At 42.7% G+C, this 27,845-nt stretch overlaps 1 protein-coding gene across 3 annotated transcripts in view; it reads left to right on the top strand.

The window, feature by feature from the left end:
• Nucleotides 1-27,845, top strand: part of LOC121577449 (semaphorin-4B-like) — a 117,501-nt gene that overhangs the window by 83,073 nt on the left and 6,583 nt on the right. For all 3 annotated transcript variants that reach the window (XM_045223465.1, XM_045223466.1, XM_045223464.1), the window contains exons 3-10: nt 18,092-18,252; nt 19,270-19,332; nt 19,912-20,010; nt 21,935-22,046; nt 22,384-22,500; nt 22,864-23,021; nt 26,159-26,340; nt 26,695-26,845. In XM_045223465.1, the coding sequence (XP_045079400.1) occupies nt 18,092-18,252; nt 19,270-19,332; nt 19,912-20,010; nt 21,935-22,046; nt 22,384-22,500; nt 22,864-23,021; nt 26,159-26,340; nt 26,695-26,845 (1,043 nt within the window). The remainder of the gene's footprint in view (nt 1-18,091; nt 18,253-19,269; nt 19,333-19,911; nt 20,011-21,934; nt 22,047-22,383; nt 22,501-22,863; nt 23,022-26,158; nt 26,341-26,694; nt 26,846-27,845) is intronic.

The raw sequence follows: 27,845 nt of genomic DNA, 5'->3' as shown, positions 1-27,845 counted from the left end.
CTCACTGTGCGTGCAGATGCACTCACACCTGCCTGCTGCCATTCCTGAGCAAGCTCTGCACTGGTGGTGCCCCGATCCCGCAGCTGAATCAACTTTAGGAGACAGTCCTGGCGCTTGCTGGACTTTCTTGGGAGCCCTGATGCCTTCTTCACAACAATTGAACCTCTCTCCTTGAAGTTCTTGATGATCCGATAAATGGTTGATTTAGGTGCAATCTTACTAGCAGCAATATCCTTGCCTGTGAAACCCTTTTTGTGCAAAGCATTGATGACGGCACGTGTTTCCTTGCAGGTAACCATGGTTAACAGAGGAAGAACAATGATTTCAAGCACCACTCTCCTTTTAAAGCTTCCAGTCTGTTATTCTAACTCAATCAGCATGACAGAGTGATCTCCAGCCTTGTCCTCGTCAACACTCTCACCTGTGTTAACGAGAGAATCACTGACATGATGGCAGCTGATCACTCTTCATGACATTCTGGAGTATATGCAAATTGCCATCATCAAAACTGAGGCAGCAGACTTTGTGAAAATTTGTATTTGTGTCATTCTCAAAACTTTTGACCACGACTGTATGTATGTATGTATGTATGTATGTATGTATGTATGTATGTATGTATGTATGTATGTATGTATGTACGTATGTATATGTGTATGTGTGTGTATGTATATATGTATGTATGTATGTACAGTGGGGAGAACAAGTATTTGATACACTGCCGATTTTGCAGGTTTTCCTACTTACAAAGCATGTAGAGATCTGTCATTTTTATCATAGGTACACTTCAACTGTGAGAGACAGAATCTAAAACAAAAATCCAGAAAATCACATTGTATGATTTTTAAGTAATTAATTTGCATTTTATTGCATGACATTAGCATTTGATCACCTACCAACCAGTAAGAAGTCCGGCTCTCACAGACCTGTTAGTTTTTCTTTAAGAAGCCCTCCTGTTCTCCACTCATTACCTGTATTAACTGCACCTGTTTGAACTCGTTACCTGTATAAAAGATACCTGTCCACACACTCAATCAAACAGACTCCAACCTCCACAATGGCCAAGACCAGAGAGCTGTGTAAGGACATCAGGGATAAAATTGTAGACCTGCACAAGGCTGGGATGGGCTACAGGACAATAGGCAAGCAGCTTGGTGAGAAGGCAACAACTGTTGGCGCAATTATTAGAAAATGGAAGAAGTTCAAGATGACGGTCAATCACCCTCGGTCTGGGGCTCCATGCAAGATCTCACCTAGTGGGGCATCAATGATCATGAGGAAGGTGAGGGATCAGCCCAGAACTACACGGCAGGACCTGGTCAATGACCTGAAGAGAGCTGGGACCACAGTCTCAAAGAAAACCATTAGTAACACACTACGCCGTCATGGATTAAAATCCTGCAGCGCACGCAAGGTCCCCCTGCTCAAGCCAGCGCATGTCCAGGCCCGTCTGAAGTTTGCCAATGACCATCTGGATGATCCAGAGGAGGAATGGGAGAAGGTCATGTGGTCTGATGAGACAAAAATAGAGCTTTTTGGTCTAAACTCCACTCGCCGTGTTTGGAGGAAGAAGAAGGATGAGTACAACCCCAAGAACACCATCCCAACTGTGAAGCATGGAGGTGGAAATATCATTCTTTGGGGATGCTTTTCTGCAAAGGGGACAGGACGACTGCACCGTATTGAGGGGAGGATGGATGGGGCCTTGTATCGCGAGATCTTGGCCAACAACCTCCTTCCCTCAGTAAGAGCATTGAAGATGGGTCGTGGCTGGGTCTTCCAGCATGACAATGACCCGAAACACACAGCCAGGGCAACTAAGGAGTAGCTCCGTAAGAAGCATCTCAAGGTCCTGGAGTGGCCTAGCCAGTCTCCAGACCTGAACCCAATAGAAAATCTTTGGAGGGAGCTGAAAGTCCGTATTGCCCAGTGACAGCCCCGAAACCTGAAGGATCTGGAGAAGGTCTGTATGGAGGAGTGGGCCAAAATCCCTGCTGCAGTGTGTGCAAACCTGGTCAAGACCTACAGGAATCGTATGATCTCTGTAATTGCAAACAAAGGTTTCTGTACCAAATATTAAGTTCTGCTTTTCTGATGTATCAAATACTTATGTCATGCAATAAAATGCAAATTAATTACTTAAAAATCATACAATGTGATTTTCTGGATTTTTGTTTTAGATTCCGTCTCTCACAGTTGAAGTGTACCTATGATAAAAATTACAGACCTCTACATGCTTTGTAAGTAGGAAAACCTGCAAAATCGGCAGTGTATCAAATACTTGTTCTCCCCACTGTATGTATGTGTGTATAATAATAAAATAAATAAAAAATAAAATAAAAAAAGAAGACTCAAGGCCGTAATCGCTGCCAAAGGTGCTTCATCAAAGTTCTGAGTAAAGGGTCTGAATACTTACTTAAATGTAATATTTCCGTATTTTATTTTTAATACATCTGCCAAAAATTCTAAAATATTTTTTTTGTTTTGTCACTATGGGGTATTGTGTGTAGCTCAACTGGTAGAGCATGGTGCTTGTAACACCAGGGTAGTGGGTTCGATCCCCGGGACCACCCATACATAAAACTGTATGCACACATGACTGTAAGTCGCTTTGGATAAAAGTGTCTGCGAAATGGCATATTATTATTATTATAAATTGATGAGGGAAAAAAATGTTTTAATCAATTTTAGAAAAAGTGTGTAACGTAACAAAATGTCGAAAAAGTCAAGGGGTCTGAATACTTTTCGAATGCACAGTAACTCTCCTCCCTCCTGTATTCCTCTGTTTCTCCAGGACCAGTTGTAGGTCATAGTGTGAGAAACACAAGAATTCCTTGAGTGTTGGAGAAACAGAGCGAGCAAGAGAGAGGCTACAGTGTTTACCCACTCTGTGTGCTCTCCCCACTGACCTGGGTGTGTAGATCATCCATTTACTGAAAAATGTGCATGGGAGTCTCAGCCTGCTTCCCTTCCAGAGCTGTTGTTCCTCTATAAATAAGAGCAGTGTGGGGTTGGGGTTGTGGTGGAGGCGGCTGGGATGGCCCAGGGTGCTGAGAGGAGAGGAGAGCTCTGGAGCTCTGGGGCTCAGGCAGGGCTTTGAGGAATATCTGAAATGGACAGAAACGCATGGCAAGGTGTTGATGAACAGACAAATGGGAGCAAGGCTGTTCCTCTCTAACCGGCTCTATTGAGGAGCTCAGTGTGTTCTCAGTGGGACACATCGTGGTGGAGCACAACATTTACATAACTGCTATGCTCACGGAAAGACGCTGGTATTTCAGGACAGTGCCTCACACACTTTGAATGGTATCCTGCTGAAAGGGAGAGAAAGCGTGTTCTGCAAGGTCTTAGTGATATATTGTTACTCAGTACAAGATACTGTATTATGTAACCTATTGTGAGAATTAAGCTCTTGTCAGGGATTTTACATTTTGCTTGTGTTTCCGTTGATTAACTTCCATTGACATTGTGCAACATTTCAATACATTTCACTGGCAGTTCCTCGCAAAATCTAAAGGAACATTCATGATGGCTCAGCAGTACAAAAAGTTTCCGATCCATGCATTTGACTCTGTGTGTTACTCAGTGTGTTCCTCAGTGTGTCTAGACCTTAATGGCAGTAAAGCCAGCTAAATCCCAGGGCATGAATGGCAGTTCCATCAGGGTGGGTCTGTCAAGTCATAGCAGGTCAGAGGTATTTACAACATGAACCAGGTCATTGTACTTAGTCTTACTCAGGACAATGACACACACACAGAGTTTCCATCAACAGGGAGGTATTGGTCTTCTGTAGCCGTCCTCTTCAGTCTGTGCTAATGGTTTGTTTGCCCAGTTAACTTAAGTAGTTGCCAATAACACCATATTAAAAAATGTCTTCAAAACATGTCTTTATTAAGTGCAGTGCTTGTTAAACTAATAAGCGTAGGGATTATGCTCGCCCATCTGATTTCAATATGGCTCCAGATTTGTGGTTTTGGAAGAAGGAATCAAATGATATGTAATTGCAATACAGCCCATTTGTCAACATACTAATGCTCTGCCAGGGTTGATGAGCGTATGCACATAATGCTAAAGCTATGGATGGCCCCCATTCCCTTTGGTGTGAACCATTGAGAATGTGATTTACCACCCAATTCGTCACGGTTCACATGGTCTCAGGTCTTACAGGCCATTTGGGGGGCAGCGGGTCCAGCTCTATAGAAGGCAGCACTAGAAATCCTAGCTATACTTTTCATCAATCTGTAACATTTTTGTTTTCATAGGAGAACAAAACCTTTAGCGCTATTTGTGTGGGATAGTAGTGATGCAAGACTGCAAATGCAGGAATAGGATTAGTTTACTGTTGATCCCAATGACTCACATTTTAGGATCAGCTATAGTCTTTACGCACATACTGGCATAGAAAGAGAGTGCTCAGATTGCGTTTTCATAATATCTTCACCTACAATAGTGTAAGCCACTGTATATTCATCTGAGGCCAGGAGAAGATTGAAATGGGTCACAGAGACCTCAGCTTGGAGCCTGTCCTGCCTGTCCCAGCCTGCATCCTGGCTTTCTCTTGATGGACCTCTATAGTTTCAGGTAATCTCTCTCACCTGCCAGCCTTCACAAAGCCCCCAGCACAGCCCTGATGGAGCATTTCATAACAGCACACACCATCAATCACAACCGTAAAAGGCCCTTTCAGCCACTTCACACTTCACACGTCTCTTTGGTCTGGAAAAAAATATTTGCTTTTAGGGTGAATCACTAATCTTGAATGAACACTATAAAACACGTAAGACCGAAATGTCACTTTCCTAGTCAGTCATGTCAAGATGCCTACATTATCTGAAGATTCTGGATATAGGCCAAGTTTCTATCTTCTCACTCTGTAGTCTGTAGGTTGTGTTTTTTGGTTTAGAAAACCATTGTTACAGAAGCATCCATTAGGAATTATCCATAAACCCATTCATTGATTATGTAAAGCTGTAAGCTAATTAGTATCACATTGCTATACATCTCTTGCCACTGTTCTACTGATGAGCCATGCTTTTACTCAATGGGGTCAACGTAAGGAAACAGCCTACTTTACTAACAGTGGGAGTGACTTCCAGCTCTTAAAACTTTGAGAGGTTCAGTAGTAAAAGGAACTGGCTGTCCACTCATGATACAGTTACAGTCATATAGCCATTTACCAGCTGCAGCACTGAACCTGACAGCGAAAGGATGTGGTCCCACTGACATTTAAACGACCCACACAGATCTGTTTCCTTGGAATAGGCAAATGTTTGTGTCCAGTAGGGATATATATTCCATTGGTTAAGCAAAGACCCTCATGAAAAGAAAGCAAAGTGTCCATGTTGATAGGGATGCTGATTGACAGTGGCCTGACGATGGGAGCTGCCTTTGCCTGCTAACATCAGTGCCGGTGTGATGACATTTTCCAGGCCCCCTGCAAAAGGGCTGTGTCACTCTGTGTTTACTGTATCAAAGCAACACTTTGTGCCGTGAGCCTTGGGGACCTAGGCCTTACAAAACCAGGCTGACTCCTCTCTTCTCCTCTCTATCTGCCCCTCAGTCCTGTCTGTTTGTATGTGAGCCTTCATGACTTCATGTGAGCATTCATGACTTCATGCCTTGTGATTGTGGTGCGCTCAGATCAGCCAGGCCCTCCCCAGTCCCTCCTCAGGCCCAGCAGCAGCAACATTTTCCTGGACAGCCTTTCTCTCCTCTCCCCTCCCCCGCCACCCCTCCGTCCCGCCCTCTGCCTCAATGAAGAGGCTAATCCTCCATGAATACTGAATGGGGATTTGTGTGTTATGGTGTGAACATAGGTCTGGTTCTCATTATGCGCCTATCAGGACGGATCATGGGTTCAGGGAGGAGAGCCTACATCTGTTTTGCTCTCCACTTTTGTTCCTGGCTTTAATGCAGACCATGCCGGAGAGCTTAGCGTGCTAGAATGCTATTTAAAGGGACACCTATAAGCGGTTTATGTTGGCTCTATGTGCCTGTTGATCTATTCAGCCCTCTGTTTGTTAAACACAGTGCAGGCAGTCATGGTATAGGTCAGCATATAGGGGACATGCCCACAGCACTAATAATTAAGAAGATCATTCATTTTAAAGCACATAATGTATATCAGAATGTGCTTTGTTCTTGTGCTATAGGACAGTGATTAGGCCTGTTGAGCCACTCACGTTGAAGTGATTGAAAATGACAATCTTGTCAAATGAGATAAGGAATCTACCAAGAATGTACTGTATGTACAGTATAGCTGCACAATGTAGCTACTATACCGTACTCTTCTTTAAGTATGCATGAAATGGCCTCCATTCCTGTGGACTGTGTTGTTATGGGAGGGGTCTGGCCGTAGGTGCTTAGACATGCTCCACTAGACCACAGCCCCTTGGCAGACACATGCATACTGCCCATGAAAGGCCTGCAGTATGGAGAGCCAGCTGAGCTTCTGTCTGAGGGGGGTATACTCGGTGTATGTCATCCATGAAAAGAGATATGATTGATGTTTAGAATATTTTATGAATATGTGTGATAACATGCTGTTTTACCTGTTCATGCTAAAGTCTGCTAGAAGTTGCAGCGCAATGGTATCTGTTTCTTCAATTCAAATCAAATTTGATTGGTCGCGTACACATATTTTGCAGATGTAAACGCAGGTGCAGCGAAATGTTTCTAGCTCCAACAGTGCAGTAATACCTAACAATACAAAACAATACACACAAATCCCAAAAATAAAAAGAAAGAAATTAAGAAATATCAGAATGAGTCAGAGTCGGGAATATAAATATATACAGTACCAGTCAAAAGTTTGGACGCCCTACTCATTCAAGGGTTTTTCTTTATTTTTACTATTTTATACATTGTAGAACAATAGTGAAGACATCAAAACTATGAAATAACACATATGGAATCATGTAGTATCCAAAAAAGTGTTAAACAAATGAAAATATATTTTATATTTGAGATTCTTCAAATTAGCCACCCTTTGCCTTGATGACAGCTTTGCACACTCTTGGCATTCTCTCAACCAGCTTCATGAGGTAGTCACCTAGAATGCTTTTCCAACAGTCTTGAAGGAGATCCCACATATACTGAGCACTTGTTGGCTGCTTTTCCTTCACTCTGCGGTCCAACTTATCCCAAACCATCTGAATTGGGTTGAGGTCGGGTGATTGTGGAGGCCAGGTCATCTGATGGAGCACTCCATCACTCTCCTTCTTGGTCAAATAGCCCTTACACAGCCTGGAGGTGTGTTTTGGGTCATTATCCTGCTGAAAAACAATTGATAGTCCCACTAAGCGCAAACCACATGGGATGGCGTATCGCTGCAGAATGCGGTGGTAGCCATGCTGGTTAAGTGTGCCTTGAATTCTAAATAAATCACTGACAGTGTCACCAGTAAAGCACCTCCACACAATCACACCTCCTCCTCCATGCTTCACGGTGGGAACCACACATGCGGAGATCATCTGTTCACCTACTCTGCGTCTCACAAAGACACGTCGGTTGGAACCAAAAATCTCCAATTTGGACTCATCAGACCAAAGGACAGATTTCCACCGGTCTAATGTCCATTGCTCGTGTTTCTTGGTCCAATCAAGTCTCTTCTTCTTAGTGGTTTCCTTTAGTAGTGGTTTCTTTGCAGCAATTCGACCATGAAGGCCTGATTCGCGCAGTCACCTCTGAACAGTTGATGTTGAGATCTGTCTGTTACTTGAAGTCTGTGAAGCATTTATTTGGGCTGCAATCTGAGGTGCAATTAATTGTCGATTTCTGAGGCTGGTAACTCTAATGAATTTATCCTCTGCAGCAGAGGTAACTCTGGGTCTTCCTTTTCTGTGGCGGTCCTCATGAGCCAGTTTCATCATAGCGCTTGATGGTTTTTGCGGATGCACTTCAAGAAACGTTCAAAGTTCTTGACATTTTCCAGATTGACTGACCTTCATGTCTTAAAGTAATGATGGACTGTCATTTCTCTATGCTTATTTGAGCTATTCTTGCCATAATATGGACTTGGTCTTTTACCAAATAGGGCTATCTTCTGTATACCAACCTTACCTTGTCAAAACACAAATTAACACAAATTAACTTTTAACAAGGCACACCTGTTAATTGAAATGCATTCCAGGTGACTACCTCTTGAAGCTGGTTGAGAGAATGCCAAGAGTGTGCAAAGCTGTCATCAAGGCAAAGGGTGGCTACTTTGAAGAATCTCAACATAAAATATATTTTTATTTGTTTAACACTTTTTTGGTTACTACATGATTCCATATTTGTTATTTCATAGTTTTGATGTCTTCACTATTATTCTACAATGTAGAAAATAGTAAAATAAAGACAAATCCTGGAATGAGTAGGTGTGTCCAAACATTTGACTGGTACTGTATATAAAATGGTGTGCATAGACAGTATGGACAGTGTATGAATAGAAAAGGTGTGTACAGCAGTAGTTATATAGGATGAGCCAAGACTAGAATACAGTATATACAGTCCCTTCTGAAAGTATCATGCCCCTTTACATCTTCTACATTTTGTTGTGTTACAGCCTGAATTTAAAATGGATTACATTTAGATGTTGTGTCACTGATCTGCACACAATATCCCATAATGTCAAAGTGGAATTTTGTTAGTATATATATATATTTTTTTTTTTTTATTAATCCTGTTTAAATGACGTATGCTGAAATGTCTTGAGTCAATAAGTATTCAATCCCTTTGTTATGGCGGACCGAGAAACGCCATTTACCTGTGACTGTATTCATGATACAGCATTGCCTCTTGGGCCTTATTGCTTAATGAACATGATTGTTGAATAACTACCTCATCTCTGTACCCCACACATAAAATCATCTGTAAGGTCCCTCAACCGAGTAGTTAATTTTAAGCACAGATACAACCACAAAGACCAGGGAGGTTTTTCAATGCCTTACATAGAAGGGCAGCTATTGGTAGATGTGTAAAAATAAACAAAGCAGACACTGAATATCCCTTTGAGCATGGTGAAGTTATTAAATAGGCTTTGGATGGTGTATCAATACACCCAGTCACTGCAAAGATACAGGCGTCCTTCCTAACTCAGTTGCCGGAGAGGAAGGAAACTGCTCAGGGATTTCACCATGAGAACAATGGTGACTTTAAAACAATTACAGAGTTGAATGGCTGTGATAATAGAAAACTGAGGATGGATCAACAACATTGTAGTTACGCCTCAATACTAACCTAAATGACATAGTGAAAAGAAGGAAGCCTGTACAGAATAAAAATATTCCAAAACATGCAACTTGTTTGCAACAAGGCACGTAAGTAATACTGCAAAAAATGTGGCAAAGAAATGAACTTTTTGTCCTGAATACGAAGCGCTATGTTTGGGGCAAATTCAACACAACACATGACTGAGTACCACTCATAATATTTTCAAGCATGTTGGTGGCTGCATCATGCTATGGGTATGCTAGGGATTTTTTTATTTTATTAAAAGAAACAGAATACAGCTATAAGCGTAGGCAAAATCCTAGAAGAAAAACTGGTACAGTCTGCTTTCCAACAGACACTGGGAGATGAATTCAGCTTTCAGCAGGACAATAACTTAAAACACAAGGCCAAATCTACACTGGAGTGGCTTACCAACATTGAATGTTCCTGAGTGGCCCAGTTACAGTTTTGACTTAAATCGTCTTGAAAATCTATGGCAAGACTTGAAAATGGCTGTCTAGCAATGATCAACAATCAACTTGACAGAGCTTGAATAACTTTTTAAAGAATAATGTTCAAATATTGTACAATCCATGTGTGCAAAGCTCTTAGAGACTTACCCAAAAAGACTCACAGTTGTAATCGCCAGTGCTTCTACAAGGTGTGAACACTTATGTCAATTAGGTATTTCTGTATTTAATTTTCAATACATACAAAGTTTCTAAAAACATGTTTTCACTTTGCCATTATGGGGTATTGTGTGTAGATAGGTAAGGGGAAACATATATTTAATCAATTTTTAATTCAGGCTGTAATACAACAAAATGTGGAATAAGTCAAGGGGTATCCATACTTTCTGAAGGCAAAACAGTATGTAAACATTATTCAAGTGACCAGTGTTCAATGACTATGTACATAGGGCAGCGGTCTCTAAGGTGCAGGCTAGAGTACCGTGTGGTAACAGTAACTAAGGTTCAGGGCAGGGTACTGGGTGGAGGGCGGCTAGTGGTGACAATTTAACAGTCTGATGGCTGGTGATTGAAGCTGTTTTTCAGTCTCTTTGTCCCAGCTTTGATGCACCTGTACTATCTCCGCCTTCTAGATGGTAGCGGGGTGAACAGACCGTGGCTCGGGTGGCTGAGGTTCATTATAAAGAGGAGAACATTGATGTTGATGTTGCTAGTGTTTATGAGAGCCAGCCACTTTCTCCAGTCCACCAGGGAGCTAGCTGCTCATAAATCACCCTGGACAGGCCTTGTTGTGAAAACACCCTTATCGCTTCTCCTCCTCCTCCTCCTACTCCTCCACCCTCATCTCCTAGCCTGTGTTGTGGGGAGGGACAGCTCAACACACTGTCTAGTCTAGTCTGGTGCTCCACTCAGCATGTAGCCTAGTTTTGCCGCCAGCCTGTTCAGCCCCCTGGCCTCTCACACCATGGTGCTGATGCTCAGCATCTCCCTGTAGTGCAGCAGGGGTCATGAGGAGGTCCTGAGCCTGAGAGCCTGAGGCCACGGCTGGTTTACATTGTGGACCATCGTTATGTTTGGAGGAAAAAGGGGTTTCTTGCAAGCTGAAGAACAACATCCCAACCGTGAAGCACGGGGGTGGCAGCATCATGCTGTGGGGGTGCTTTGCTGCAGGAGGGACTGGTGCACTTCACAAAATAGATTGCATCATGAGGAAGGAAAATGATGTGGATATATTGAAGCAACATCTCAAGACATCAGTCAGGAAGTTAAAGCTTGGTCGCAAATGGGTCTTCCAAATGGACAATGACCCCAAGCATACTTCCAAAGTTGTGGCAAAATGGCTTAAGGACAACAAAGTCAAGGTATTGGAGTGGCCATCACAAAGCCCTGACCTCAATCCTATAGAAAATGTGTGGGCAGAACTGAAAAAGCGTGTGCGAGCAAGGAGGCCTACAAACCTGACTCAGTTACACCAGCACTGTCAGGAGGAATGGGCCAAAATTCACCCAACTTATTGTGGGAAGCTTGTGGAAGGCTACCCGAAACATTTGACCCAAGTTAAACAATTTAAAGGCAATGCTACAAAATACTAATTGAGTGTATGTAAACTTCTGACCCACTGGGAATGTGATGAAATAAATAAAAGCTGAAATAAATCATTCTCTCTACTATTATTCTGACATTTCACATTCTTAAAATAAAGTGGTGATACTAACTGACGTAAGAAAGGGAATTTTGACTAGGATTAAATGTCAGGAATTGTGAAAAACTGAGTTTAAATGTATTTGGCTAAGGTGTATGTAAACTTCCGACACTGTAGATTGTGTATAAACTTGCCAGAATTTTCAGCATCACCATGGTGTTTTCTTCATGCTACCATTTGGAGCTCTAACCTATCTCCTGCTAAGCATAGAGAGCCAAGACCCAAGCCCTTCCCTAAACAAACAGCTGGCTCACAGAGTGCCCAATGAATCTCCTGGTGGATCTGATGTCTGCCCCTTTCTCTGCCTTTGTTCTACCACGGCCATGCACCATTCTATCAATCATAGTTCATGTTGCTTTTTCACCTCCGCAGCATACTACTCATGCAAGCTGCCAGGTCCCAGAGCATTGGGTTGACTCAGTTCCCACTCTAGCTCAATTGATGTCAAGTGTGTGCCTCCACAATGAACAAGGTCTGTGGTGGGTTTTGTCTTCCTGCTGTTTGTCCACATAGAATAGGATTAGATGGGATGATAGGGGAAGTTGTGAACTGACCTTGCTCCTAGCTCAGTCTGTCCCCATTGGGAAAGTGGTTTCTAGAAAGCGGGAAGAGCTGCTCTGTTCTTACTGTGTTAGGGGTTCCTGGTGCTGTTTCCCAAGAGTTGGGGTGTGACCACTTCCTCTGTGAGTAGAACAACATGTTGGATTATTGAATGTTCTGTATCTGTTCTTTTACATTGGGTCAGATCCAACTGAAAAGGAACATGACTAAAAGTAACCGCCTGGTTTCAGTGTGCACAAAGTCAAAACAGAGGATCCTGTAAGAACAAGTATGGTGATGACACAGATTTGTGTGTATGTGTGTGTGTGCGTGTGTGTGTGTGTGTGCGTGTGTGTGTGTGTGTGCGTGTGCGTGCGTGCATGTGTGTGTGTGTGTGTGTGTGTGTTTGTGCATGTGTGTGTGTGTGTGCGTGCGTGTGTGCGTGTGTGTGTCTGCATGCTGATAAAGACATGAGATAGGTGTGGAGCTGTGAGATGAAGAGGCAGTGAGTCTGTTACAGGTAGGGCAGAAAGATTCAGAGGCATATGAAACACCATTAAGCCCCTTATTATACTCTGTCCTCTTTAGTCTGGCTGTGGTGAAACAGTCTCACTGCCATCCACCCCCTTGTTTCTCCCTAACCTCTCTTGTAAACCCCACCATGACTTCACCTTACAAAGCTTATAGCCTAATCCTCGATTAACCCCACTCACTCAGCATACTCCCACTACGACTCCACCTTCTCTGCAAAACTCTTAACACAATGCAAATGTTAGTGTTTTTCAGTTCTGGTATCTGCATTTGTTTAAGCTACCTATTTCATTGGTCATCCTGGACAGATACCTTTCATGCATGGGTTCAAAAGTTTCCTCCTATGGCTTTCACATCACAGCTATCCTTTTTTGGCTAAATCACAGTTACCTATGAAATAGCTTTGGCCTGATCATCTGCTTACAATTATTTGTTACTGAGATACGGCCAAAGTGGCCTGTGTATATCTTTGGATCATCTTAATGAAAACCCTATAAGCTCTTGAATCTTGTGGAGGCCCTGTTAGTTTATGTAGTTCCACAGACATGTTCTGTATGGCGTGTGGTGCTGCTGAGACCTGTGCTCCAGAGTGTTTTGGCTGTGGAGTTGTGCTCTCTCTAATTGTGAGCATAGGTCCAGCTCCATCAGATTAACGTTTGCACTGCTAGGCTGTAATTGTGGCTGTGGGGCTGTGCCCAGCTCTCTGCTGCTGATACGCTTGTTCTGCCCTGCTTACAGAAGGCACAGCCCTTTTGTCCAAAGTGGCCTCCTGCTGCCAATGACATAGAAGTATCTTCATGGGTTCCTCCACAGGAGAATCTAGGCTATGTTTATAGACAGATTGCTGGAAATGGGGCAGCAGACATCCCCTTCAAGATGCACCAACAGGGTTCTATAGCATGCTGCTTGATCTCAATGAAGAGGGATGAGATTGTTTCCACGTCATCTGCTGTTATGACAGGCACCAAATTAATGACTGTTTGAACAGATAGCGTATCTTATTGCAGCTGTAGGGAGCTGTCACTTATTTTAGCGTAATCTATTTGCTCAAATAATGCAATTCTTGATTGGGAGGAAGGGTGAGGATTTGAGTAATGGAAAGAGTGCTCATCATGTTTTTCTCCTACCTCTTTTTCACCAGTGAAGGCCTCTATTAGGATACTGGTTTTGTTGTTAGATTTCTAAAACATACATAAACAGAATCTTGCCCTATTTAAAAGCGGTTCAGTCTGCTGCATATTGTCCCATTGCCATCCAGTGATGTGTACTAGAGAGCCACACGGCTCTGACAGTGGCCATCACTGTTTCCCGCTAGTTCTGCATCATTGAAGTAAACAATAACAACATTTGTCTCTAATGGGGAACGCATACCTCAAACCTCTCAACCCACAGCTGTGAAAGCCAATACCCCTTCATAGGAGAGGCCTTTTAGTGAATCAGGCTGCTGCCGTAGTTGGATGCCCTACAAAATGAAGCACTTGGATCTCCCTGACTGAATGACAGATTACTCCACATTTGCCTTTTAGACGGGATGTTCTGTGCTTCTAATTAACTTTGTGCTGTTGTAACTCAGAGCCGTTGGGAAATCCACAGCAACAAAATGTAGACTAGGGTTCCCTAAAAGCCCACATAATTAATTTGCCCCTAAATGGATTAGTGAACAAGGCAGGGTGGATATTACAATCCATTTAGCAGTGTCATTTGCAAAAATAATTTTAATGATCTCATATTGCTTACAGCTGCCCGTGGTTGAGCCACCCCCCCTCACTGCATCTTATTGTGTGTCCTGCTGAAGGAGCACTGTTGTGTATGTGTGGTTTGGTTGTGGGGTCACACAGGAAGTGCTCCCAGCCACACAAATCTGCTCTCTCTGAGGGTGTGGGATGGATGGAAGGACGGACAGACGTGGGCCTGGAAATAGCGATACGGTGAGAGAGCTGGTACACTGACAGGAAGAGAAATGTGTGACTGGCAGCTGTGTCAGGCGGAGGCTGTGTCTTTCAGTCAGAGCCAGCAGGTTAAATAGGACTGTGTTGAATGTACTCTGAGCCTGTCTGTGAAACGGAGACTGGGAGCTGTGATAGACTCAGTCCAAGGACAACATTGGTGCCTATCTAAATGAATGTTCAAAACAGTGCCAAACCTCGCAGTGATAGCAGAAAACAACCCCTGTCAATGCAGTTCCCTTTGCACACGTGCAAGGTTGTTAGCCTAGATAGCCATGTCTCCTCTCCAGCGTAAGTGTATTGCTATTTGAACCCAGCCTCTATTAGCTTGATTTCCCTTGTTTGTCATTGACATTGTGGGACCCAATAATGAGATGTCCCATCGATAAAGTAACTGTGGAGCTCTGGGTTGCCGGGGCACAGGCCATGCTGTGTAGGGAGAAGGGGCTCAACAAGGTGAGGGCACGCTAGTTGTGATACAGTATGTTGTGCCTATTAATTTGTTACACTGTGCCAACTTACCTGCCCTCCCTAACACCCTCCCCTTATTTAGCTCCGGCAGACACCCCACTGTCTCCCCAGTTCCAGAAGAAACTAGCAGCTCTTGAGTGCTTCTGCTTCCTCTGAACACTAAACAGGCCAGACCTCTTCTCTTCCCAGAGAACACTACAGCATAGCGTTTCCATGGCTGCCTGCGTTGTCATGGGATGGCCCCCAGGAGTCAACCTCAGACGCTCTAACAACAATAGAGTGGAGTCTGTCTGAAAGAGACTGTGGTGACTGCCTGTATGTATGGTGTCTGGGGGAGACAGTCTACAGACAGACACTGACCAACAGTTATTCCAGTTCACTATTGGGGTTTGTCATCCCAGGGCTAGAAATTGTATTTTATTTGCAATTCATATTTTGTCCCTTTGAGATCAGCAATCATGTTATCTTTACCTCCTAAATTTTCTGTTGTATTTTTGACTTTATGTTTTGTTTTACCCCATATGTAACTCTGTGTTGTTGTTTTTATCGCACTGCTTTGCTTTATCTTGGCCAGGTCGCAGTTGTAAATGAGAACTTGTTCTCAACTGGCTTACCTGGTTAAATAAAGGTGAAATAAAAAAATTCATTTTAGTAATAGCACCTTTAAACAGAATCCTTAACAGCAGCACCTGTACATTCAGGCAGATAGACTCCCCACTCCTAACTTGTTTTCAGTAAAAATGTATTTATTATATCTTGTATTATATCTTTATACAATATATTTTACCACCCCCCCCCCCTTGACTTTTCTTGATACATTTTGTGCCAGATGAACTGATGTTATTAAGCATTCTTCAAATAGCACTCCTCGCAGCTGCACTTATTCTGCCAAAAGCCTCACATTCCATATGTTGCCATTTACTGGAAATGTGTTTAATTGCTCAAATCGTTGATACATTTTATAGGTTCATTTTCTTGGATCAGTCCAGATTATTATCTTGGATTTATGAGCAATGATTTTAATTTGCTCCAAGAATAATTAATCAATGCAAGCCATCTGATGCATGGAAATAATTTTCTTCTGGACACACAGATCCTTGTAATACTGACCACAATGTTATGGAATGGGCAGACATGCAGCGTAAATGGACAACCATGTTGAGTATTGTTAGGCTATACACAACACTGTATACAAACATCACCACTGCAGCTTGACACAATGGAAATAGAAACCTGACTAATGACTGGCTGAAATTATAAAAAGAAAGCATCACACTATTTAAACCCACATGGATTCCCTTAATGGTACACAATTACCCGCCTCATTGTGCCTCCCTCAGCAGTGCTTGGAGAATATGACAGTGGTGATCTGACTCAAGAGAGTAATTGTGTAGATATCCTCCTCTGTGGAAATCCCTCTAACCTCTTGTTTTGGTTCAAGCTCCAGCCTTTGTCTTAGCCTGGGTAAATCACTGTTAAATTTGCCCAAAGCTCTGAGGGAGGAGAGGAGCGAGAGAGAGAGAGAGAGAGAGAGAGAGAGAGAGAGAGAGAGAGAGAGAGAGAGAGAGAGAGAGAGAGAGAGAGAGAGAGAGAGAGAGAGAGAGAGAGAGAGAGAGAGAGAGAGAGAGAGAGAAGAGATAATGAGGTGAGAGAGAGGGAAGATGGAGGAGAGGAGAGAAAGAAGGAGGGTAAATGGCACTAGCACAGAGCGCTAATCATACTACATCCTGTAATCATAGACCGAGAGGGAGCAGTCTTGGTGGGCTTGGGTCTTTGCAATGTAGAGACTAGAGAGGATCCTCTTGTTGTTTTGACACAGGAATTTATGTTAAAAAGGCCCCTTTTTGCTGCGTTGATGCACTGCTATTAGCCTGTAGTTTCCCCTGGGGAAGCGGAACCCTCTCTTCACACCTTCTGCCCTCTGTGGTGGGGTTAGCAGGCCGGGAGGTAACCACACGCTACCTACTCAGAATACATAGAACCTGTGGGAAAAAATATTAAATATTAAAATGTGTTTCTGTGTTGAAATGTAGAGGTAGCCTAGGTATACTGTATCTTCTCTGATAAGATAAAACTATAAATCGTTAAATATTGGGCTTATAATCCGTAAGGCAGTAATGTCCTCTGAGAATCACTTAGTAGGCGTTGTTTGCATGACAGAATGTTCTCCATGTTGTTAATGTTGGACTGGCGTAAAGACAAAGTGTTTGACCCTGGCCAGTTCAGAAGACCTCCACTCTGCAACAGTGTGCTGAATGTGGAGCTTTGACACCAACGCTGAAGGCTTAGAGAGAGAGTCAATGATGAGACACGTGGCTACAGGCTGCAGGCAGAGTGAGGACTTTTGAAGGGGTGTCAGGATGGTGAGAGACAGATTGGGTGCCGGCTCCCACTCTGTTTCTCTGCAGGCCACTCCAGAGGTGATGAGAGAGGGTGATAGGACTGGAGGCTGCTAATGTACACTGTTAACTGAACACACACAAACACACACACACACACACACACACACACACACACACACACACACACAGGAGGCCAGGCTCTGTCCATCTCTCCTATTATAGCTCCAATGTAGCGATGGAGTCAGCAGTGAAAGAGACAGCCTGCTAAGCCAGACAATGTTGTTGTCATGGGAACAAAGATACAGCCTGAAGGAGCACTATCAGTACTGACATGGTGTGCTGGTGACTCTGATTAAGACCCAACATCTGTCTTCATCCTGCTCATCATGTTATGTGACCACACAAACACACACACACTGCAGTTTTGATGTTTCATTCTTGCCCATTCTTTCCCAGACGGCTCTTTGAATGCTTTCTGCAGGCTCATATTGCAGTAATGCATTCTGTTTGGTAGCCCTTTCCTGCAGTCAAATGACCAAATCTCCCTCTAGTGGCCTCATGGATGGAATGTTATTAATATTAATATAACAACAAAAACATGTGCAGAAAATCTGGTGTTTCTATGTCAAACGTTTTGGTTATATTTCAGTCTTCTGTGATGTCTATAAAGTGTAACATTGGTATGCAAACTCAACATTTAATGTATTTCAGCTCTATATCTGACATGGTACAGGTGTCTTCTTTTTTTAAAGACCATAACCATGTGTGTGAGGTGTATACTTTTGTTTCAAAGTAAATTTGTTTAAGACTAACAAGAAACATTTTGTGACCCAGATTTAGCCCACTGCAGTAAGGTTAATATTTATTCTCCTCTTTCTGTTTTTCCTCTCTCCCCAGATGCAAAGGAGAGATCAGCCAAAAGATTCTCTGTGGATGGAGTCTTCAATTACACCTCTCTGCTCCTCAGTAAGGAAGATAACATGCTCTATGTTGGAGCACGAGAGGAGCTCTTCGCCCTCAACCTCTCTGATATCAGCAGAGTCAAACTACAACGCAATGTAAGTGGGCACGAGTGTGTGTCTGTGTGTGAATATAGAAACATTTGTATTTTTTGAGGTTGTATGTAATAACCCTCTGCTCTCAGATACACATCACCACAGTGCTGTACTGTAGTGTGTGTGTGTGTGTGTGTGTGTGTGTGTGTGTGTGTGTGTGTGTGTGTGTGTGTGTGTGTGTGTGTGTGTGTGTGTGTGTGTGTGTGTGTGCGTGCGTGCGTGCATGTGTGTGTGCGTGCATGCATGAACAGTAACCCAAGGGTGAAGATGTGTGAATTATATAACTTACATGGTGTATGACATCTTGCGGACACGGCTCTTTTTGACAGTGGTTGAAAAAGTACCCATAATCATACTTGAGTAAAAGTAAAGATACCTTAATAGAAAATGACTCAAGTAACAGTGAAAGTCACCCAGTAAAATACTACTTGAGTAAAAGTCTAAAAGTATTTGGTTTTAAATATACTTAAGTATCAAAAGTAAATGTAATTGCCAAAATATGTTTAAGTATCAAAAGTAAAAGTAAAAGTATAAATCATTACACATTCCTTATATTAAGCAAACCAGACGGCACAAATTATTTATTCATTTATTTTTTATGGATAGCCAGGGCACACGGAATTTAAAAACAAAGCATTTGTGTTTAGGGAGTCCGCCAGATCAGAGGTAGTAGGGATGACCATGTATGTTCTCTTGATAAGTGTGTAAATTTGACCATTTTCCTGTCTTGCTAAGCATTCGAAATGTAACGAATACTTGTGGGTGTCAGGGTAAATGTATGGAGTAAAAAGTACATTATTTTCTTTAGAAATGTAGTGGAGTAAAAGTAAAAGTAGTCTAACATATAAATATAAAGTAAAGTACAGATACCCAAAATAACTGCTTAAGTAGTACTTTAAAGTATTTTTACTGAAGTACTTTACACCACTGCTTTTTGACAGTGCTCGGCAGCAACGTTCTTTACATCTCTATGCTGTGTCTTAGTAATGTGTCTGACACCTGTACTCTCCTCTCCTGTAGCTTACATGGAGCACCCCGGAAAGGAAGAGAGACGAGTGCAGTTTCAAAGGCAAAGACCTACAGGTGAGGACACTGTGCTGCATGTGTGGAACTCTAGTGACAATACTTACACTTCCATTCCAGTCCTTAGGCTTGTTTTTTTTTCCGTAGTACAGAAAATGAACTCAGTCAGGCAGTGGAGGTTTTAATTTAAGTACATATCCATTCAGCAGTAGTGGCCTGAGTGATTTTTTTATAGCCAGATAAATTGCTATGCATCCCATCTAACCAACCCCCTGTGATTGTGGTGAAACCTCAATACTGTGGGAAGTATATTATCAGAAGGACATATTGTATGATTCATTTATGGTTGATTGATTGGTTGGTTGGGGGACAGAGGCTCATAGACCAGGATCTTGATGAAGACACTCTAATACATTTTCTGTTTGAAACAGTCACTCAGACATTTGTCACACTGCTGCCAACAGCCCTGCCAGGCTATTTGAAAGCAATTAATTCCGGCCAAGTAATGTGGGAATATGCTTGGAGAGTCGCCTAATGAGCTACTCCACTCAACCTGAGTAACTCTCCCTCCAGAATAGTTTGTGGGAACCTATGAGTCATATTAACGATGCTCTCTCCTCTCCTGTGTCTTTAATGCAGACGGATTGCTTCAATTACATCAAGATTTTACTGCGTGTGAACAGTACCCATCTATACGTGTGTGGAACGTACGCCTTCAGTCCAATCTGTGCATATATAGTAAGTGTTTGATTTCTTATTCTGCTGCAGCATACAGCATACAATTCCACCATGCCTGTGTGCTGTAGAGATAATCACCATGCCTGTGTGATGTAGAGATAATCACCATGCCTGTGTGATGTAGAGATAACCACCATGCCTGTGTGCTGTAGAGATAATCACCATGCCTGTGTGCTGTAGAGATAATCACCATGCCTGTGTGCTGTAGAGATAATCACCATGCCTGTGTGATGTAGAGATAACCACCATGCCTGTGTGCTGTAGAGATAATCACCATGCCTGTGTGCTGTAGAGATAATCACCATGCCTGTGTGATGTAGAGGTAATCACCATGCCTGTGTGATGTAGAGATAATCACCATGCCTGTGTGCTGTAGAGATAATCCCCATGCCTGTGTGCTGTAGAGAGATGTAATTAGCCATGTAATTCACTCTGTCAATCAAGGTACAGCTTTTCTTCTCCGTGTGATTTTCACCCTGGAGACTGCATTTGATTTATCCTGAAGTCAGTGTATTCCAATTATACCCCTTACAGATGCTTAGTGAGCATGTGTGGCTCTGGGTTGAATGAAGATGTTTTAGAACACACAGATTTGAGAGGAAGTGCATCTGTAAATGTGTTCAGCTGATGGAGCAGACAAGTCTCTGAGGCAATTCAGAATAACATTGACATTTCCATTTAGAAATATTGACAGTCAAAGAACATCTCAAATGTTTGTCCCTTTCCCTCTGCACTACTTTAATATGGGAGGGAAAACATTAAAGGAGGAGGGAAAACATTAAAGGAGGAGGGAAAACATTAAAGGAGGAGGGAAAACATTAAAGGAGGAGGGAAAGTCTCTTGACTGAACTTTAGGTTGTGAACCAGGATTCCCAAGTGCCTCCTCCTCCCAAGTCTCCCTTCTGTCTCTCTTATCACAACCACTGAGTCTCAGCCCACACAGAGAGATATAAAGTACAGTATACAGACAAAGTTATGTCCATTCCTTCTGTAAGCAGCACTCCTCATCATCCCCATCACCAGATCACTTCTAAAAGGAATCGTATAATAATATTTAATTAAAGAGCGACGGCCCCTAAAAAGCTACTTCTCGTTTTAAAATGGCCTATGTGGCATAGATATGAGTCAGAATATTTATTATAGTGTAACAATGTACTACAAAGTATAAATAGGATCATTTTGGTCATAAAGTCAGTCTCGTCCAAAACGGAGATTTGCGAGATAATGGAAAAAATGAAGGGTACCGTAACAGTTTGGGTTGGGTTTATTTAAATCCTGCCACAGCTGGCAGCACCCACAAAATCATAAATTCGGAGCATAGCTGCATGCGACCCGATTGTAATGCCCATGGTCAATTTAGTTGACATTCGATATCCCTATAGGGCTAGTTAGGGACCATCGGTAAATTGCACAATGTACACAGGACAATATTTTAAAAGGTCAATAGCTCCAAATGTCAATGACTTGAAAACCTCAAACCAACTATACATTTTAGAAATTCATATAATTTACAAATATTGAAAGCATTTAATGAGACAACTAAAAGTTGTGCAACATGAACATATTGTCCCATTTACATTGTGTAATTTATTGACGATCCCTAAACATCCCCAGAGATAGGCTATCCAAAGTCAAACCAACTTTCCCACAGTCGCACACCAGCCGCTGAAGCTAAATGGCAAAAATGATTTAGCTAACTCCTCCCACCTGCAAACACACACAAGAGACACCCACATCAAACCACACACCGTGGTTTGACCTACCACAAAGTGACCGGCTGTGACCACACAGTGGTTCCCACCCCATCATTTGTGCCTCAGTGCTGTAGTAGCGAACAGAGTGGCCAGCAGGCATTGGGCAGTGTCAGTGTAGATTACAGCCCTACTTCTCCTCAAAGCTCTCTTTCTCTCTGGGTCCTCTCCAGAACACAGCTGACTTCACCCTGGTGAGAAGCCAGACTGGAGAGATAGTGACAGAGGACGGACGCAGCCGCTGCCCTTTCAACCCTGAGTACAAGTCCACTGCCATCATGGCCGGTAGGTTCACTATATGGGTCACTTATTTACTGTCAGGGAAATATGTTTGGCTTCCATAACACTGTGTACACAATACATACTGTATATAATTCAATATATACATACAAATAAAATACATAATGTAGACATACTTAATTTCAGATTTATCATTGATACAATATTTTATATACAGTAGCTGCAATGTATATTTTACCATCCTTAGTGTGTTCCATACTGTAAATATAGTAGCAGACAACCCTTTCCTTCTAGATTCCAGGGTTTGTTATGAGTGACACAGAGGCTCCTTCTCTTGGTCAAGATATTGTTTGTCTTCATCTTATACTTCCTTACATTATAGATGGAGAACTGTATGCTGGTACGGTCAGTAATTTCCAAGGAAATGAACCTATCATTTACAAGAGCCTGGGCCAAGGCGCTGCCCTAAAAACAGAAAACTCCTTGAACTGGCTTCAAGGTAAGTTCAGGTCTTCAGGCTGCAAGCTGTCTGGTAGCTGCTTAATGTCATGATCTACTGTTTGTACATGTAGCTAGCTGATAAGGTAAACATACACACATAAATAGTTTTCCCCTAAACATACAATCAGTATTTGAAGACCTCAGGCTGGACATGATAAATGACAATTACCATAGCTTTGAAGAACTATAGGTGTTTCCATGGTATTTTGTCAATATCGACATGCAGAGGTTGCCACAATTCCTGTTGCAAAATCACTGAATCACCAGAAGACGTTTGTGGATGTAAAAGGCATGTCCATGTCCTAGAATGCATAGTTCTAGGTTGACATTTCAACCTGTGGTTTCTTTGTTATTGTTACAGACCCAGCCTTTGTGGGCTCTGCCTACATCCAGGAGAGCCTGCCCAAAGGCAACCCAGTGGGCGATGACGATAAGATTTACTTCTTCTTCAGCGAGGCGGGAAAGGAGTTTGATTTTTTTGACAACACCATTGTGTCACGCATTGCTCGCGTGTGTAAGGTGAGTGACGCTTCAACGGAGATGGCCTGTCTAAAGAGCGTATTTTCCCCTTGAGCAAGGCTCTCCTCCACCCCCACCCGTCTACACACACTTTATTGGACTCTATCAGAGTGGGAGAAGTATGTGTGTGTGTGTGTGTGTGTGTGTGTGTGTGTGTGTGTGTGTGTGTGTGTGTGTGTGTGTGTGTGTGTGTGTGTGTGTGTGTGTGTGTGTGTGTGTGTGTGTGTGTGTGTGTGTGTGTGTGTGTGTGTGTGTGTGTGTGTGTGTGAGGTGGGGGATTTAAGGGTGGGAGCGGTTGGTTTCACAGTCTGGGAGGGACACAGGCTCGTGTTACAGAAAAACATTCCTCCTGTGAGTTCCCCCTGTTTGGGCCCTCCTCCTCCACTCCACTCTTATCACATTTCAGCAAATATTAGCATTCAGCTAGGATTCACAGCAGACCTAAAATGCCTTCTCCTTTTCCACAACTTTATTTCCGTTTCTAGAATTTCAACCTGAAAGGAATGGTTTCCATTCATTATACCACCAGTCTATTGTTAAGTGATACTTCTTCTCCACAATAATTTAATGAACCTCTTCTATTCTCTGTGACTAGAGAATCACCTCTCACTTTGACAGCATGGTCATGGCCTCTTGTTTATCCCAGCTGTATTATGGTCAATCCAAACACAGTGTGAAATACTAGACAGTTTTATGGTCAACACCCCTCCTCCCAGAATTTGCATTTCCAGCAGTCAATCTTCCGGGAAAGCTTGCTGCTGATGTGCACCTTGTAATATTGCATTTCTTAGCTTTTTAGTTTTATGAAGAGATAAACAGTACCATTGCAGTGCTGCCAGAGTGGACCAAGTGAGGTGCATACAGTGAAGGGAGGAGCTGTGTGACTGAGTCCAAGGCTCCTGCAGACAGCACGTTGTCCTCCCGCATATAGCAAACAAACGTAATGAATCCACCAAAGCCCATTATCAAACTTAATTCGAAAATATTAACCATGATGAGATGTGAAATAGAGCTCTGCTTTGGGGCCAGCTCACAAGTCATTTTCAATTGCGTCTGTGCCTTTTTAATTTAATTTCCACCTCGGCCATATGAGCTAAACTCATTAAAGCAGTCTACACTTAGCAATGACAGGCATGTTTTGCATTTTAAGAGGCCCCATACGTTGCAGTTCCAATGGAGGGATATTTTTCCTTGTTTATATTTTTCAAACAGGCAGCAGACATCTCCTAGTAATAGGATTTTGACTGCCTATCCATCCCAGGCTCTGCAGACTGCAAGCAGAACGGCTTCTCTACAGTAGCTGTCTGCAGGTGTTTGTCTTGACACTGATTGGCAGTCAAATGGAAACCAGTGTGTCTGCCACTGTCAGAGTGAGGCTGCAGGACACACCCTTGATTCTCCTCTAAAATAAAACACAGGATGGTGGTGTGCAGGGCTATCACAGGGGAGATTTGAACTCCGGGTACAGAGTATCTTAGCTACAGCTCCTGGTCTTTCCTATCCTCACACCATACATGCCACTATTTAACCTTTATTTAACTAGGCAAGTCAGTTAAGAACAAATTCTTATTTACACTATAGTGTCTTTGTTAAGGAATTCCCCTTGTAAAGGTTTGGGTGGTACAATATGTGTTGGTGAAACTTTAGACAAGGTGTTGTCAAAAATACAGAATTACAATAATACTGAAAATAACACTTTTGATGGGTGGAGCATTGTGGATGTATACAGCTGTGCAGAAAACAGAACAATACAACAAGATTTGGTATTACTGGTATTACTGTTGTTACTGAAACTCTGGAAATTCTACCTGGCCCTGAGTACCTCTGTGATGGAAAGGGAGGCTTATGTAAGGGGTTAATGAATTGAGTGCTTTCTGTCCAATATTCAGAAGGAGAGACTTTAGGTACACACTCTCTCTGGTTTTAATAATAACTAGGTAGACCCAGGGGAGCAGAGCAGGGAATATATGTAGCTCATTATCTGGTTGGGTTAATACAGCAAGTAATTGCTTCTGAAACTCAGCATTAGTCACGTGTCATTTCCCTTTCCCATTCACCGATGTCATTTCCTCTGATTAATGTTGGGCTGAGGGGGACTCAGATGAAGGCACAATTTACAGGGCTCTGGGTTATGTAGACTAGACTTATTTTTCTTTTTGTTTCTTTTTAGTCCTCTGAACAGTGCCGTTCCTCCCTCAGCCTTTTGAATCTCCTCAGATCTATGTCCCAGACAAGAATTGGAGTAATTGCTGCACTCTGAGCCACAGACTCAAGTGAATGTAAACAGACAATTATATCCCTTTTTTCAGTTGTATGTCCCCACACATTCCCTGTACATCCAGCTATCTGTTACAAGTATAGGCACAGCATTCAAAGCTGTAAGGCTCACAAATAATCTATTTCATGCAGAGGTTGAAGGGATCTAAGTGAATTAATACTTTCTTAATGGAAAAGTTGTGCTGCCTTTTTTGCATCTCAAGCCAACCCAGTATCATGATCCCATAGATGACCACAGCCCACCAGGCAGGGTAGTGCTACAGGCACAGGTTCAGAGTGGTAGTATTCCGTGGAGAGGTATTGTGTGTGAGCAGTGTCCTTTTCTCTCTCACTGAAAAGCATTTGGCCTCCCCAGCGCCCCAGTGTTATCCTCCCATCCAGTTGTGATGTTTTATATTGTTTTCTTGACCTAAAACTCCACTGCCCCAGGGGAGCTGTGTTATGGCCACAATCTGTTATACTCAGTCTGGTAGTTTTACAATATTGTTTCTCATTTATGTCAGTTCAAACAGTGCCTTGTTTGTGTACATTGTTTCGTTTCGAGGTAAACAACTGGGGAGAAGGATTTTTCAGACATATCATTACATATATCAAATCAAATTGTATTTGTCACATGCGCCGAATACAACAGGTGTAGAACATGTATACAAGGCAGAATGTAAACCATAATAATATTTAGGCAAGTTGGTTGCCATGACATCACTCAGGCCAATATTTTGTGCAATATTAATTATTATGCATTCTCATCATTTCAACTTTTGGGTTTACAGTTTAAACGTATGTGCTTGTGCCCTCTACTGGACATTGGGTTACTATGACTGCAGGTCCATATACTATAACAGCTCTGATTTGTATTACAGGGTGACAAAGGAGGAGAGAGGGTGCTGCAGAAGAAATGGACCACCTTCCTAAAAGCCCAGCTCCTTTGTTCGCTGCCTGACGATGGCTTCCCCTTCAACATCATCCAGGACATGTTTGTGTTGACGCCCAGCCCAGAAGACTGGAAGAACACCGTGTTCTATGGGGTCTTCACTTCACAGTGGTGAGGAAACACTTTGTCACTTTGACATACAGTTCATTTGCAAGAGTGTATAGGATTTTCTATTGATTTGGGTAATGAAAGATTCTGTGTCTGAGTTGGTTGGTATTACACTCATCTCCTCATAAACATTTCTCCATACAAGAACAGCTCACTGTCAGTTTATAGCAGATTATTATTGACCCAGTCATGGGCAAACAGCCACACCTCCATTCCCTCTGTTCGTCTATGGTGTATTGGAGATATTATTGATGAAGTACTTTATATTAGTTAAGCACTATTGTCAGAGTAAAGAATAGGATGATTTGGGGGAAGAGAAATGCGATGTAGCCTAACCCCTGTGTGGTGTTATCCCAGGTATAAAGGGGCCTCTGGCAGCTCAGCAGTGTGTGCCTTCACCATGGACCAGGTGGAGAAGGCCTTCAACGGCCGTTACCGGGAGGTCAACCGGGAGACCCAGCAGTGGTACACCTACAACCACCCTATCCCTGAGCCACGGCCTGGAACGGTGAGTTAGTTTCCACTGCCCTCTGCTGGACAGCTGACACAGTATCACGAAACTGCATTACGCTTCAAACCCACCGACTGCGTCATTGTGTTTTGGTACACCAGAAATACATTCATTTCCAATGGAATGCTGCGTTTGCCTTGCAGCATTGCGTTGCAGAGGCAGTTGCAGTGCGTTCTGTGTGGTGCATATGTTGGATTTATCGAACGTATGTGTCAAACTGTATGCGTAAACGAGTTGACAGAAATGGTAGCAGAAAGTGAATGTTGAACTTTTGTTGCACACATATCTAGATGATGCTGCATACTATTTTGCGCAATAATACTATCGGTTTGATTAAGGCGTTGAGCTTTGAATAATATAATAATAATAATATGCCATTTAGCAGACGCTTTTATCCAAAGCGACTTACAGTCATGCGTGCATACATTTTTTTTTTTGTGTATGGGTGGTCCCGGGGATCGAACCCACTACCTTAGCGTTACAAGCGCCGTGCTCTACCAGCTGAGCTACAGAGGACCACACCGACTGTGTCATTGAGCAAAATAGTATGCAGCATCATCTAGATATGTGTGCAACAAAAGTTCAACATTCACCTTCTGCTACCATTTCTGTCAACCCATTTACACATACAGTTTGATGCATACGTTCGATAAATCCAACATATGCACCACACAGAACGCACTGCAACTGCCTCTGCAACGCAATGCTGAAAGGCAAACGCAGCGTTCCATTGGAAATGAATGTACTTCTGGTGTACGAAAAACGCAATAAAGGTGTCTGCATACATAGGTTCGGTTTGCTCCTAGCAGAACTCGGCTAGGCGAAGTGAAAGTCTGTGCACGCATACTTCCTTAAAATACCTTCGCTTGAAAAACGAAAAAAGCGGTTTGTCCCTCTTGAAACGCCTTATCAGCCAGTACGCTTCCTCAAAATAGTCAGAAATAATCTAAAATAACTCAAGAAATCTGTAATTAATTTTGACGTTTCTGCCAAGGAG

Source organism: Coregonus clupeaformis, chromosome 11 (genome assembly GCF_020615455.1).
Source record: "Coregonus clupeaformis isolate EN_2021a chromosome 11, ASM2061545v1, whole genome shotgun sequence".
In the NCBI taxonomy this organism is placed as follows: domain Eukaryota; kingdom Metazoa; phylum Chordata; class Actinopteri; order Salmoniformes; family Salmonidae; genus Coregonus; species Coregonus clupeaformis.
This window is presented reverse-complemented; position numbering and strand designations above follow the sequence as displayed.